Source organism: Acanthaster planci, linkage group LG07, assembly GCF_054643075.1.
Source record: "Acanthaster planci isolate LZ-2023a linkage group LG07, COTS_SCS, whole genome shotgun sequence".
NCBI classification, from domain to species: Eukaryota; Metazoa; Echinodermata; class Asteroidea; order Valvatida; family Acanthasteridae; genus Acanthaster; species Acanthaster planci.
Genome location: NC_141783.1, coordinates 16,884,260 through 16,900,348, shown reverse-complemented (window position 1 = coordinate 16,900,348; position 16,089 = coordinate 16,884,260). Strand labels below are relative to the sequence as shown.

At 41.1% G+C, this 16,089-nt stretch overlaps 2 protein-coding genes across 6 annotated transcripts in view; both read left to right on the top strand.

Annotated features, from left to right (window-relative positions):
* Positions 1-16,089, top strand: part of LOC110980209 (uncharacterized) — a 36,476-nt gene that overhangs the window by 2,498 nt on the left and 17,889 nt on the right. For 2 of the 5 annotated variants that reach the window (XR_015425806.1, XM_087138664.1), the window contains 5 exons: positions 7,932-8,113; positions 9,315-9,391; positions 10,527-10,700; positions 11,710-11,783; positions 12,730-12,933. Coding sequence is in view for 2 of the 5 variants with exons in the window: in XM_087138664.1 (XP_086994790.1) it covers positions 10,563-10,700; positions 11,710-11,783; positions 12,730-12,754 (237 nt within the window). In the remaining 3 variants the exon portion in view is untranslated. Of the gene's footprint in view, positions 1-6,142; positions 6,221-7,931; positions 8,114-9,314; positions 9,392-10,526; positions 10,701-11,709; positions 11,883-12,729; positions 12,934-16,089 lie in introns of all 5 variants that reach the window. The other 3 variants (XM_087138663.1, XR_015425805.1, XR_015425807.1) reach the window with 3 other exon arrangements.
* On the top strand, positions 1,803-6,030 carry LOC147798665 (adenosine receptor A3-like). The gene has a single exon (XM_087138662.1). The coding sequence runs from the start codon at positions 1,979-1,981 to the stop codon at positions 3,020-3,022; it is 1,044 nt and encodes a 347-aa protein (XP_086994788.1). The 5' UTR covers positions 1,803-1,978; the 3' UTR covers positions 3,023-6,030.

Here is a 16,089-nt window from a genome sequence, read left to right as displayed (position 1 = left end):
TAATTCTAGCAGTGGATTTATACATGTTTATGAGCCTTGAGCTGGACCAAGAGAGGGAGCAATTTTCTCAGCAACGAAGGCTCCTTTGGTAGGAACTGCACTTCGCTGGTTCACGAACAACTGTGAAATGCACTAGTTACGGTTGCATGGGTACCATCCAAATGAACTCCTGACCAATATGGCTGCTTCTGCTTGAGGTGGAAAAAGATAAATCCCATTCATCTGATAGGTGAATTGCAGAGACTCAGAGTGCATAGCAAAAAATCAAGTTAATGTGGGAAGTATCCTAAGTAGGGAAGTATTTGAAGTACTTGACTTAGAAACAATTGGCCCTCACACCTTAGTTCTTTGAAAAATCCCTTTCTTCTTTTTCTGCAAATCATCTCAGCAGGAATAGAAGTGGTACAAGAGTATTAGTTAAAATTTGAGTTAACCATGTACAGTGTATGTTTTTGCTGACATGCAGTATTTACATGGACTGGTTCAGTTTTCCCACCCATTTCTCAGGAATAATGCCCCATTCTTGAATACAGTATATCTACCATTTTCTGCAACATCAACTGGCTGAATCTGGAAACCTGGAAACCTAGATTAGTCAACAGTTTCTTCTTTCTCTTTCTGAAAAAAGAGGCTTTAGTGGTTAAAAAAATCATGATTCATTGAAGTTTCCCAGTGTTTATCACAGATCGGTGTAATGAGTGCAAATATTGAAGAGAATCTCTGTTCCTCCCCAAATTGATGTGTCCTGCCCGCCTTTGATCATGAATGTAATACTGGCCTTATTTGAGCAGTGCTTCACTATGATCTTTCATCCGTGACCAGATAATTGGCATATCACTAAAAAAAACCAGCTTTGTCAGAGTTTGAGTGCTCTGTAAAGAAGAGAACCATGTTATAAATGTGCTGTGCAGTTGGCACTTCCTGGAATATTGCCAGAGGGGCCTTAAGGATAATTTGTTTTAATCCAGTGTTTTCCCTGGAAGGAGTCGAGAGAGGCCAAATTTGCCCCCTCTCGACATTTTCTCTTGTATTGTAGCAAAGCAGTTTTTTTACAAGCCATGGCTCCGGGAGTTTCTGCCATATGTGTTTAGCTCTTGCTGGCCAAGTTTCCATAAGATCCAGCATTAATCAAATAGCGAAGATCCGGGACAGATTCTTCTCCCCCCCCCAAAAAAAAGGTCTGAGAAAATCATGGCTCTTTTTAGAGTTATTGGTTACTTCCTCAACAATACAACATGTTTATTCATCTGCACTGGTAAGCAGGAGGTCGTGGGTTCGAGTCCCACCCAAGTAAGCTTGTGAGTTTTTTTCGGAAGCTCTCGGACAAGCACTGAGCATACAGTGCTTATTAATATACGTTGGGTAAGGGCAAAACTCGTTATATATAATGTTTGTTCATGATACACATTTCAAGGCAACTGTCTGTACACACCAGCCAGTTTTTAAAAAAATCTGATGGATTATCCAGCATAATACTGAGTACCTGAAGCTGATAGATAAAAACAGTGGCATCCTGTTTTCCCTTTCTTTTTCTCTGTATGAGAGAAAGCTGTAGTCCTTAGTCTAGAGATGAACCAATAGAAAAACCAATTTACAATTAAAATGAAGATATAATTTCATGGGCGGTGTGAGCATAGCAAAGTAAACCTTGATGGCTGACTTTGCTTTTTCTCTAATCTTGCATGTGCTTTGAAGTGAGTGTTTCTGTCAGCCCATCAGTTTTAGTCAAGGGAGATGGGAGTGTTTGATCAAGTAATTAGCCGAGTGAACAAATGAACATAGAAGCCTCTCATCAATGTCGCCATAGAAGCCTCTCATCACTCGGTTTGAACCTGACAGCGTACCGGTAGCAGGCTGTGTGTTTTACTATCGGATCTGTGTGTTGCAGTGCCGGTACTTGGCGGTCCAGTCAGTAAAGGAAGAAAATGGGCCTTGCGTTTTAAATTCACGTTAATGGCCTTGTGTTTCCAGTGACGTCATGTTGTTCTACGATTTGCTATACACCATACTATTGTGTTTGTTAACAGTTGCCATTATTGTCAGCAACACATTCTGCATCATTGTTCTGAGGAGAGTAAAGTCTATTATCAATGAAGCCCCCCAAGTTCTGATGACGTCGTTGAGTGTTGCGGATTTACTGAATGGCCTCATCTGCGTCTTACCTCTGGCAGTGGTTTACATTGGTAACATTTCAGTTGATTCTTCTTTCTGTAAACTGCAGGCCCTTGTGTTAAAAGTTGTTCAAATTACAAAAGTCATGTTGCTGCTGGCCTTAAATTTTGATCGGTACATTGCAGTGACCAGGGCCTTGCGTTACCATGACATATTAACGCCAAATCGTGTTTACATGGGGAATGCTGCAATCTGGATCATCTCTTGCATCGCATCTCTCACTGATGCCTTTGTTGTCAAGTGGGAAATTTCCATGACCTACGATGCAGTCATGTTGTGCGTCTTCAAAGTTGATGTCAAAGAATTCCTAGTGTGGTTGGATCTGGTTTTGCTGGTCATCCTCCCACTCGTTGTAACAATCATGATATACATTCGGCTTGCAGCAGTAGCGCGACACCACGCAGCCCAGATTGGAGTTATGCCAACTAGAGACGGCAACCATGACAATAACCAGCAGCGTCTTGCTCTCCAGAACCAAGCTCAAAAGGCCTCCAAGACCACCCGTGTTATGACTCTAGTCTTCACCATTGCCTGTATGCCAATTGTCATAGCTGGTTTGTTGGCCTCCTACATTGATTTTAGCGACATCCCCTGGGTACTGAACTCATTTATAATCATTTCATTTTGTAGCGGCCTCTGCAACATCATTGTTTACTTCTGCAAAAACAGCGTCATCCGGGCCACCAGCAGAGCAATGGTGCGTGCAAAACTGTTGCCGTGCCAACAGCTTCTCACAAGTTCATTCACGAGAGTGCAGAAGTTCTTCTCTCGTATTCGCCCCGGAAGAAACAGTCAGCACGCCAGTGAACTGGATTCCGAGGTTGGAGTCACAGCCTCACCACCAAACTGATCCAGTAGTCAGTCCGAACAGTGACTTCCCAAACTGGGAGTCACTGAAGATGAAGGGGGACGGCAAAAAATGTGTGGTTACTTCCTCAGATTTTTCTCTCCCCTCCTCTTACATGCTGTCTGATATTTTTAGGTATTTCAAACTCTTTGTTGAGACTTTTCAGTTGTTAAGAGAAGCTGTAGGTCTGATTAATCTCTAAAATTTTTATCGTAACCTTGAAGTACATGTATACTTAGGTAATGAGTGTGGTTTTATCAGTGCCTGCTTCTGATGTATTTGTGACCCGGTACGTCGAAATCAGGAATAAGTCGCAAATTGACATTTTGAGATTTGTACATGGTCAGAAAGAGAATTCATAGGCTTTCAAATGGTACACATTACAAGCCACGTCGAGTTGTCAACATTTACTCACATCCTACTTTACTTGGTCATTAAGTAAAACGGCGTCAGCGACTTATTCCTGATTACAATGTGCTGGGTCACATTTATACTTGCATATGTACATGTAGCATTTGGAAATCATATACTTTTATCTGCTTCCTTTCCTACCCCTCCAAAAAAAAGAGGAAAGAATCGGCTTAGAATCTGCCTGTAACTGATAAAAAGTTTAGTAGTCGCACTGTAAAAATAGAGTAAGGTGGGTAACCGGAAGCAGACTTTTATTTATTTTATTAATTTATTTTTTGGGGGGGTCTTAGCCACGTGAGCACTTTTTTGTTTGTTTGCTTTACAATCTGTGTTGTATTAGAGTATTTCTGACAACTTGACCACTCGTGTTACCTGTACCACTGATTTAAAGAGTCCATGCCTTGATTTTCTCTGTAGATACCAATGTTGTTCGACTTTCTTCTCCTATAAAACTACTTGACATCTGGCTTGCTTGATTGATTGAGAAAAAGTGCACTTGTTTAAAGAGGCTGTATTTTTGCTGACAAATGATAACGCGATGATCTCACCCCAGGAAGATGCTACTCAAATCATGAATCCAAATCCCAGACTTGGTTCAGTGGTCTACTGCTGTGAACTGAAATGACATCTGAAACATTTTATACAACCAAATAAAAAACAGAAGTCTGGTAAAGTTGGTACTGAAATTACTCTGATATTTGGGTTTCTTCTTGGGATGTTATAATTACACTGATGGCCCTGAATGCAGTGTACTATGCAATTTTCCATAGTGTGAAGCCAAAATACTCCCAATTACCCATCAAAATTGCAAAATAAAAATTAAATGTAGGGTTAAATGTGGAACAAAGGTACGATTTTGCAAAAGTCAGTTTAAAAATTACATTGCCTGGACTTGGAGTCTGTTTTGGGTCATTATTTTTTAAAGTGTTTGATTAATTTCATATGGTCAGGAGTTGACATAGGTGCAGAACCAGATGTCTTGAATACTTGTTGAATTAATTGCTTTGTTAGCTGCAGGATGTGCATATTTATACATGTACCCCAAAACTGTCCGGAGAAAAGTACCAGACAGTTAACGCTGCTCTATCTCTAAGAGTAGGACCATTTTCCTTTGTGAAGAAAAACTAAAATGCCAAGTTCAAATTTTCAAGGTACAACATGTTATCTTTAACAGATGTTGTATATGTATTCGCACCGGTAGCATGTTGGTGTCACACAATCTTGTTACCTGATTCCAACATTTCTGTCTGTAAGAGAGAAAGCTCTAAATTCTCCATTTTCCCCCCAAGTTTGATACGGCAGCTTTTCCCAAATCAGAACCTCCTGGAAAGTCTGTTTGCCCCTGTTAATCTTTTTTTCTTTTGGAGGTCTAGCCAAGGGCAAAGTGTAATATGAACTTAATGATCAGAGGAGGTCTGTGCTCAGTTTGCACCGGGACCGTACTAATGTGTAGCTTGATGGTCTGGACACATACCGTGGCTGCAGCAGGGAAAATCAATATTAAAATGAAAAGTACCGTTTCAATGGTGTGAAATGCGATTAATCAGGCTTTTGCAAGGAATGCAATTTCAATACACGTAGCTTATCTCAGATTACATTCATTCATGCTCAAAATTGAAGTGTTTCTTGTGGATTTCTTTGTGCTTGCTTGATACGATGTTGAACAACCGTTGTTCCACCATGGTATTACATGCAGGTGCCTTAACTAAATGGCTGCAGCAGTGACCGCATGCGCATGCTTACTTCAGACTTTTTAAAGCACAGTTACAAATTTCATGACAGGCAATGGTACATGTACAGTGTAACTTGCTGTATTGTTATTTGAGTAAGGATTTTTGTGTAATAATCTGTATAGTTTGTTAGTACATGTAGTATTGTTCTGCCACTAAAAAGTAGCAAAGCAGCTACCGTACATTTATTTAAGCTTCATGTGCTCACACCTGTAACTTTCATTTCAGTTAGAACAGAAGGATGTTTTTGACCTTAAGGGAAGAATTGCACGTCAAGTTTGAGTTTACCCCACATGCTGTGGGTCAAAATCTCCTTCTTTTCTATGGGTGCCATTAAATGCATGACTGCCATTTCTGCACGTTGTTTTTTTACTTCCAGGTTTCTTTGTGTTTCCCCAACTTAATTCCCATGATCAGGATTCTCAGAGTTGTTATCTTGCAATAATGTACATGCACATCCCAGTTGGAGAAAAACTCTTCGTTTTTTCCCGACTTCCCAGTGTCACAGTTCTCAGATTTTTGTCCACCCTGTCATGATGTACTTGCCCGTGACAGAGAACCCTGAACTTCTCATGATCATGATTCCCAACCCTTTTATCCTGCAGTTAATGTACTTCCCAGTTAGAGAAGAACATTTTTTTTTCCTGACTTCCCGGTGTCACAGTTCTGGGAATTTTTGTTTCATCCTGACATGATGTACTTTCTAGTGATACTGAAAAGAACCCTACTTTTCCCTGACTTCCCACTATCACAGTTCTCAACCTGTTGTTTTATCCTGCAATGATATACTTTCCAGTTAAAGAACAGGTGTCTCTCCCAAAAAGAATGTCACTTAATTTGAATTTTTTTTTTTTTAACATCTCCCAAATCTCTAAGATACCAGTATACAGTATTGTGCGCGTCCCCAAAAGCTCTTCTTCTGCATGACTCTGCTGCCAATTAGAAGATGAAAGCTTGATTGTTGTAACCCTCTGTTTGATAGAGCACCGGGAGCGGGTCATCGTTGCTGCCCTGGAGAGGAGAAACTCTCTGTGGAGGAGATAATCATCGGGAAGAAAAGGTAGACCAAGCTTCAGGGACTTTTTTGTCTCCCCGCAAATGTGTCTGGTCTCCACAATGCTCACTAACTGTCGTACATCGTGCATAGTCTATGCAAGGTCCCAAAAAATGTTTCCTGTGTTAACCTTCCATTCACAACCTGTCTCTTAGCATGCACTCCTTTTGTTTGTTTTTTAGAACACTGCAACACGAGAACTTTTCAGTGGATTTTAATCTTTCTGTAATCTTTCCACATCCGAAGCTTTCTCATTGTACAGGTATACGTACCAGCTATATGTATATTTCCTGGACTGAATCTACTAAGCATGCACAGTGAAGGCAAAGAGCACCATTCCCCCCCTCCCACAGCTCTATCTGTATCCTTTACTTCCTGTCTTGTACAGATGAATTAAGCTTCACAATCGGATCTTTTGTTCAGTCCATCCCTATGATCCATCTGATCAAAAAATGAAACTGCCCGGTGCATCCTGTGAAGGAGAAGTTGATTGGCTCCATATAGTCACATGCATAATAGGGGCCTATGTTTTGGGGGGCCATTCTGTTACGGTGTAGTTTTATTAATGTCATTAATCATTCACCCAGGAGGCTTCTGTCAGAGTGGAATGAGATTTCCTGCACACTAATGGAAGTGTTTGGCAAAGGTTTATCAGAACACATGTTTATTAAAGGAACCTTCTTATCTTATCACTATTTCATGAACATTTAAACAAGTGAATGTATGTTGGCAGAAGAATTATCCTGTGTGAAAGAGTTGTCTCCAAGGGATCAAAGTGCCGTGGGCTATTTTTGATCAGTCATCGTATAGAAGAGAAATCTTGTATCTATCCTTTCACTTAATTATTTCTGCAAAATTACAACTTGCTTAAGCCTTACTTGCTTAAGATAGTTTTGTGGTGTTATTACAAAGATGAGTAGTATCTGGTGAGTCAGTGTTAAATTTTCTGTTAAGTCACAAAATTGCCTTTTTTGGATTGGTGTTTCTGTGATAGGAAAAGCCAGCACACCTTTAAGTATGCTTTTGAAAGATTCTAGGAACTGACCAAACTGTATGTACTTGCTTAAATAGTAATGAACATCATGTCAAATGCTCAACCAACAGGCACCCTGTCAGTAATAAAGGAATGAATATGTGTTTGGCCGGTTTTAAACTAACGTTTAAGACCAGCTCAGGAGAATGGACGCAACTAATGGCTGAGCCGCAGCATTATCAGCGTTCGTTCTCCTCAGCAGGGTCTTAAGACTGGCCAAGCACATATTTATTCCCATTCCAAAAAACCTTTTTATATAGAGAGTCAAAAGAAGTCAACATATGATGGATTTCCAAAGATATTGTTCTAAATTTTACTGTCATTTTCCCAAACACCCCCGTCCATTTTATGGTATATTCCTTTTGGAAGTTGTCCAATAGAATCTTCTTGCATGTGGACTTGGCGCGCACGTGGTGCATTCTGCGTGTTGCGCCACACGCAGACTCATGACCAATAGGGATGGAGTAAACTGTCTCATATCCAGGTACCAGTGCGTGTTTTACACAGCGGACATTATCAGATGTTAATTAATACCCGGTCAAGTTGCACGTTGTTGAATAGGGAGACTGTCTTAGGTATTTCTGAATGTTATATAATGTATATAGGACAAGCTGTGTCCATTCTGCTGTTGTTTACATGCTGCTATAATCTGGTTGGAATTTTTTTTTTTGGTCGCCTGTTCAGATTTGTTCATTTAGCAAGCTGAAAGAGTGGCAGGCAGTGGCGGTGTGCTTGATGAGGGAAACCTAGCCAACAAACACGATGCAAGTGGTAAACCAGTGGCTTGTGGTCTGCCTTTCTGTAGTCAAAGTACTGTATCAAGGATATTCAGAGAACTGCAGAACAACTTTATCAGAGACTCGGAGGTTAACACACTTTTTTTCCCCGGAATTTGAATTATGGGTGATTTATTTCTTGCGCACTTTTTGCAGGCTCAGTAAATTAGAACTTACATCCCCAAACAGTAACAGAGAGGTGGTAGTGGAATCCATCACAAGTGAAATCATATTCCAGTCACAAGCCTGGTTGCCCGTAACAGGGAATGAGCAATGATAAAGGAATGCCAGTTTATCGTGATTCAATCGAATAGCTTGTGACTTGGTGACTTGACGTAGGAGTTTGTGTATCACTTGTGATGGAATTGTTACAACAGCGGATTCGCAGCATTTTAGAATTGTGAGATCTTGCACTTGTGTGCAATGTTTGTGTGGAATGTTTCCTAAATCTAGCCAATTGCTAATTAGCCTGTTAATTTTTGTTGGTTAAGTTCGCTGTTCTTAAAGCCCTGTCTACACTGGACTTTTTACAGCTTAATGAGATGGATACTATTCCCATTTTAGTTCCAGTCGGACATCCTGGGATGTTTCCCTCTTAGTTTCTTTTCCTAAGTCCAATGGTTACTGCTGCTGGGAAATTGTTACCTGGAAAACTCTTACCAGGTAACTTTTTCTGGGACCAGTAAGTCCAGTGCAGACAGTGTGAGTTAGTAAAAGTGGTGCTGAAAAGTGTACATCCGGCCTGAGCACAAGGTCATACTGCACAGGGACACTATACACATGTGCATGTATGCTTTGCGTATTGCCTCATGGTGCGACGCAAATGTGGCAATTTTCCAGGGGCTGTCCCTCTCTTGGTGGCAGCCATAAGAGATATTATTATCAATACAGTCCAAAGTTTGATCGTTGTTACCAGTCCATCATTATCAGATAACAATGAAAGTTGTCCACGTCTTAGCACATGTTCAAAGAAAGAGTGAAGTTTATCTTGGGCAAATGTAGAAAGGTCTGACAAAGCGCCCTCGTGAGTCATAATACCAACACCTCTGTTACTTCTCCCTCGGTTATGATGAAATTAAAATATCCTGTCTCAAAAGACAAAATGTGGTCGGTGGTCACATATGTCATCTTACCGTTGCAATCTTCCTTAGAAAAAAGGTTCATTGCAGACATGGCTTTGAATTTTAGATTTATGTATTTTTTATTTTAATTTATGTCACTGGTTGAAATTGATTTTTCCCCTGGGTATTCTCAGCAGTCATTTAACCTGTTGTTTTATGTTCTCCCTCAGGTCGGAGCTTTGAAACTCAGAAGAGAAAGGATTTCAATCTTTGAAGTGGGAGGAAAACTTTGGATAATGTACTCCAGGTAAATGCAGCACTACGGGAGTTTCTCAATGGTTCCAAAGGAACGGCCACCGAGCACCAAGTGAAATGGGTCTACTGCTTTGGTTAGGCACGAAAACATTTCAGACAGGAGTAAGCCAGATCAGCATTTCACTTGTGCATGCCCACGCCATAATTTGACATTTTGTGAACACTTTTCATTTAAATTGGAAAAAAACCAAACTTTTGTTCAGAAGAATAGGAACTTTTAAAAAATTGGACCATGCTGTAGTTGAAGATATTATGTATAGGCTTCAATGCTTGTACAAAGGAAAGTTTCAATCTTTTTTAATTTGATGAAGCATCGCATAGTTATGTATCTACGTGTAGTTACCCAATCCCAGTGAATATGTCCACGTATGTGCTTCTATTCAGAAGTAAAAACTGGCTGATTTAATGAGAGTTAAGGCAAAGGGGAAAAAGCCACTCAACAAACCTGACAAAGGCTTCAGTCTGGCAACCTGTTTTGCTTTTTACTCTCAAGTTCCATGGTTGTGTGCAAAAATTCTGGTTTATTAGTAGAGGAGATAAGGTTGAACAGCCTTTGTTCATAAGCAAAATAGGTTGGCAATCACCCACCCACTTACAGTTTTTTGCCCATGTAGTCAAATGGCAACTGTCAAACTGCATAGCCAAGTGCTGCAATTTTTTTTCAGTCCCTTGAGCTGTGCTTCAGCTGAACAGAACTCCAAGGAATGCAGAAACATGATGCATAGACTAGCCAGGGTTTTGACATCTGCCCATCCGGTGAAAATTTCTGAAGGGGAAAGGCCGGTATTTGGTGAATTCAAGAATGGTGCAGACCAAGCACTGGTCTGGAGCACTTTGGTTTCTTGATTTGTTTGCCAGTTATAAGAGGTCAGGCTTTCCAGGTTCCTCCCATGTCCCTGGTGGTCCAGTCTACATCAGATCAGACCTGGCTGTGTACCTGTTAAAATACAGCTAGGTTTTTTTTTACAACTAACTCTTTGCAACAGTTAAGCCAGTGAAGCCAAAATCATTTCATTTTCCCCATAATCCACAGATCGAGGGAGAATCTGTCTACTATTTTCCTGTCCCAAGGGTGTGTTTCCTTTTGCTCTCTCTCTTTCTCTCACACATGGACTGTACACCCACAGGATTTCCAAGTGAGATCATTCTCATGCTGCCAGCCTATGTCTTACAGCTTACACGAGGCAGAGCAAACAGAAGGGTTTCCGATCATCTGTTTGGTCTCAATCCCCTCCAGAAGTAGTGCACCAGTCTTGAGTGCTGCAACCCCAGCGTTGCTAGCTACGCCAGAGAGCCAGCAGGTCAGACTGCGGGAGATCCCGGGTGTTTGTTTCCATGGCAAGGACAGAGTACTTGACCCCCGATCCACAAGCCTTCAGGAGTCTCACCTTCCGTGATTCTGGCACGATTCTTGCCCAAACTGATTGGCTCTGTCTAACCAATTGGATGACACCACCACAATTGGAAGTCGATGCTTGACCTTGCATTTCCAAGACCTGTACCCTCTCAGTGAACTTTAAACCCCTTAACCCTCTCACAATAAGAAAGCCTTTGCTCTGTTCCATTATACAGGGCCCATGTTGTTGGACCTTAATCTCATCTTGTTGAGAGAAACAATGCTGGGTCCCAAAAGAAATGTTTGGAATGGCGGTGTTTGTCTGTCAGAACCTTGGAAGTACTCACTGTAAACTTCTAAAGCAGATCTGTTTACCAAGTTCTTTTTCTGACACCCAAAGTTTTCTGTACAACAGTTGAATCTTGGGTGAAGTTTGTATAAGTATTCCCCTTTATTCAGTCGACCTTGCCGAAGTTGACTCCAAATGCTCCATTTATTGGTTAATTTAGCCCCATCACTACTCTCTGGGAAAAAATTGTGGCAAAACACATGTGTTTTTCCCCTCACCAGCCATCCAAGCCAAACATCAGCCAGACATCTCTTTCATCGGCTTTCCATTCCAGGCTTTTGCCCTGGTAGAAGCTGTAGCAGTCCATTACAATTTTCAGACAAGTTGGGTTTTCCTTTTCCAAGGATTATTTCCGTCCTGCCTCATGGTTGAGTGGAATTGAATCAAATTACAAAGAGAAAAATACTGCTTGCGGAAGGAGGAAAAAGTGCACCTGTTTGATTGCTTGGGAGTGGAGCAAAGGAGTTGTCAAGAACTGTTCTGATAGAAAGCAGTGTCAAAAAAAACAAAAATTAAATTACCCTTCTTTGGGCAATGATATTGCAATTTGTTCACAGCATTTGCATTGTACTTTTTGGCCAAAATCACAATCCTTCTTACACTTGACAATCTTCTTTCTTCACAGGATCATCAAAAGCAAAAGGGCCATTTGCCATATTTGTTCCATGAGAGTTGCACTTCACTCATCTGTTACAGAGGGTAAATTACTAGAAGGCAGAAAACGGCCTCACATACACAGCACATTGCGTGCCTTATGGTCTCCACACTTGGTCCTACTTCGTACTGGTTGGAAACTTGGTAATTGTCTTCTTGTTTCCAATAGAGCTGGTTAAAATACCACATGGAAAGATGCTTAGCAAATGCTAAATGAGAAAGCACTGGTGATAAACTGAGACTGCCCCAGAAAATTTGTGTACATCAGTTGGACAGCTTGGTCGAACATCACAAAGAAGGAGCAGATTGCCGAGGCTTTTTTTTTTGTTATGTCGGAGGCATAAAGAGACTGCAGTCCACTCTAATGGTCTTTGTGAAGACGCAAATTGGCAAGCTACCAAGTTTTCATCAGTTCCACATTTGGTCAGATGAATGTGTTTAGCTTGCCTTCTGCAATCTGCATGTGCCCCTGGTGGATAGGAATGGTTCACAGCCAGCGCAGTTTATGCTAAGACCTGCTTCCGATTAAAGTCATGCTATGCCTGCAACTTTGTATCGTAAATTTCTTATTTTCAAGTAGTACCTGAGTTGTGGAGGTAGATGGAGATTCATGTTGTGGATTATAAGTGCCCAACACCTATTTAAAAACCTCCACCCAGAGGAGTCGTGATGTGTCTTATGAATCCCAAAGAGAGTGTATTAATTGTTGTGGTTTTTTTTCTTGTTCCTGTACCTGTAGTCTATTGGTCAATTTATCTGTGTGACAGAAAGAACTCTGTCAAATGGAAGAGCTGTTGGTGAAGAGTGTGGGTTCTCACCATCAAATTGTCATTTCCCTTCCAAATTACAGCTAACCTAACCAATAGGTGTCTATTAATAAATCCACTTTTTTCCTAGCGCACTGTAATCAAGATAACTTGAGGACATTCCACTTTAAAACAAGTGTCGTGTTTTCACGCCAATTTTTTTTTTTTTTTTAACACAACCGCAGCTTCTGGAGGATGAGACCCAGATGAAGATCTTGAGCAGGTGATGGCGACGCTTCATCGTCCTCCATCCCACGCCCCACATCCGCCACCTTGGCATCTATGGCCTTCTACCCACCTTCAACCCGAACACTTGCCAGTCATCCGTGAGTTACACAGATCACAACGTGTCACTCAACACAAGCAGACACTTCCATCATTCATGTAAGGTAATGTCGGAATCTTGCACAGAATGGTTGGAGGAGGGGGCGCGGTCTGAACCCCTCCATCCAACGTCTTGAGCATTTAACTGGCTGATTGTGTACCGCATTGACTTGGTTTTATACTGTCCTGATCACAAGTTAACAATCTAGGTAAGGAACGAGGTACATGTATGTGGTTTTTACTTTTCCTTTACCCTGAATGCAGTGAGGAATTTAAATAGCATGGCTGTTAATTGGTATCTGAGTGACAGTAGAAAAGCTCTGTCAGGAGGTTTAATGTGGTGAATTTCAGTCTTTCTGAACATAACTGGTGGTGGTTTTTATCAGGCCACGGCAAAACAAGCAGTTCACAATCCTTGATGAAAAAGCTTGCTTCCTTGCAGTTGACTTTTCACCTAGACTTTATCTCTCGTTGGCCCCGTGCCAGACGCTTCCCTATTTTGTACTGGAGAAAAAAAAAGACGTTCTGAGTGGTTGTATCAATTTTTCCTGAAGCATTTCTTGAAATGAACTACATCTCTGTCCTTAGGGCACAGAGTATCAAGCCACTGTCATGTTGGCCTTTGTGACAATCTATTGTAACCAGTTCTCTTGTGTGGTTGTTAACATCGTAAAGCGGCTAGTCATCTGTGCATCCACACAAATGTTACTTGTGGTTTGCAGAGGGTCTATAGCCGTATGAAAAAACTTTGTATGCATTCTCTAGAGCTTTCCTTTGCCTTGGAACTTTGTTACCTTGTGCCTTGTAACAACGTTAGGTATTGACTTATTGACATGGAAATTGTGACTTCAAGATGGAGGTTTGAAATCACAATGGCTGCCGAAATGGACTTCTCAGCAGCGTAAAACTGACAATGTGATTGCAAATGTTTTTGATTACCCTGAAAAATCTTGCGTATTTTAGACCATCTGCATCTCATCTTAGAGAGGGCTGCAACAGATGCCCCCCTCCCACCCCAGAAGGTCTTGGCTGTCATCCCGCGACCAATCTACTACTTTCAACTTGCCATGCAAGTAATGACATTCGTTATGGTGACTCTCATTATAGAGAAACTCATATAACAAAATACTGCCATAAAGAAAAAATTCTCAGAATCCTTATCTCTAGACATCTTGGGCTTTCTTTGTTTTGCACTCCTTTTAACAAATTCCTGGTTATAACTAGGTAATTTGTCTGATCCCTTTGACTTTGTTTTAACAAAAGTTGATGTACCATCTGTGATGTTTCAGTTCAATCTTACCAAGGATATCTTGGTCATGAGAGTTCCTGCTCCCACAGGGGTTGGTCTGTGCCTTTCCTACATGGCACCATTCTTGGAGGGTTACAATCGCTAGCCTGCCTGCTTTGGTTTATCAGATTTTCTTAAAATTGGTAAACAGGCAAATTGTTTGTTTCGTTTGTTGCATAACCTGTTTGCAAATAATTCTAATTTCCTTGAAAACCCACTTCCATACCTGGGGTATCAGCACTACGAGTCACATGGAAATGGTCCATTGCTAACATGACATGCCGTGGAAATGCGGGGTTGAGATTTCTCTCGTTTCAAACTTCCAGTTGAGCAGTGGGAGTCCAAAAAGTAAGATCATTACAATAAATGGCTTTGTCACTTCTAAATGAAACCGTAATCTCATTTACATCTCATCCATGAATCTCATTTACAAGCTTGAACTTTCAGTGGGTGATTGATTTGTGAACTGGGAAAATACTTGTAAAAATGGATGAAAACACAGCAGTAAAGGTTGTGAACGATACCGGAATGATTGAAAGCACATCACTGTGTCCACACACGACTTCCTGTTAGAGTCTGGGCTGGAGACTGGGCACGTGCATTTGGACATGTATGCTGGAAACTTGCTGGTTCCCCGTAGTGCTTGGACCATGGATATAAGATACGGGCACCAGTGAAATTGTATCTTGCTTAATACATGTACTTGGTCCATTTAAGGCTTGTTTAAATTTTGCTATTTGATTTTCTTAAGAATTGAGATCAGCCTTCAAAGTTTTTGATACTCTGCATACATATTGCAGCAACATGAAGTTAGTTTTGCTCAGTTTATGGAAATCAGTGAAGTTTTTTTGGTAAAACAAAACAAAATATTGTCAAATTTTTTTCCAGAGAACTTGGTTTGAGAAAAAAGTTGCCGATATAAACATGATAACAGCTGTGTCACGATATTTGATATTTTGATATTTCAAAAATATTGGCGATTTTGGTTTTTCTTTTTGAACGTCGTATCATCACGATTTTATTGTCATATCAGCCAGCTCTTGTCACAGTGCTCAAGACAAGTACAGGTATGTCTTGACTGACAAAAGATGGAGGAAATGGAGGAGGGGTGACATTTAACCCGCCCCCCCCATAGCTCCACTTCCAGGAACATTTCACCACCAATGGGGCTGTTGGGCGTTCTTGTTCAGAGTTCGAAATACCTTCATCTCATTGACCCTTAGTTAATATTCAACCACACTTTACAGCGAAAAGAAAAACCTTATTCTTGATACAGCGATACAGTGCACACAATGTCATGTAAATTCCAGCACGTACTTGAGTGCGCACTGGAAATCGTTTTTGAATAATTGCAACATTTGTACAGGAACCAGTGAATACCTGCAAGGTGTAGAAATCCGTCTTGTGCCCAAACCTTTGTTGTGTAATGTGTAAATAATGCAGGATCCCCGGGGGGAACTTAGAAGCTTCATTTGTGAGTGGAGTTGCAATTCCCCCAGGGTTTCCTCATTTGAAATGGCCATAGAAACCACCGCCATTGTCTGCCGATTCTAACACTTTCCCCCCTCTGTTTGTTCAATTTGTGTTTGGAGGCCAAGTTTAAAATGCACGTTTGGCCAGAAAATCTAGGCATTATTGGGCTGAAAGAGTCTTGGTGTGTACCACAGGAATCCTTAGGACTTGTCAACTCCATACTGCTTTTGTGAAATGTGCAGAGACACATACCTGTGCCGAGCACATGTTGTCATAATGAGTTCTGCTGTGTCCAGGCAGGCAGTGCATGTAGGGAAAATACCTGAACACTGATCATGATGACTGATCAGTGCTCACAAAAACGCTTCCGTGATAAAAAAATACTCATACTAAAAGGGTCTTTTCGTAAGTTGCCCTGTGCTGAAGTTTGTGCATGTGAGTGACTGGGCATCACCACATG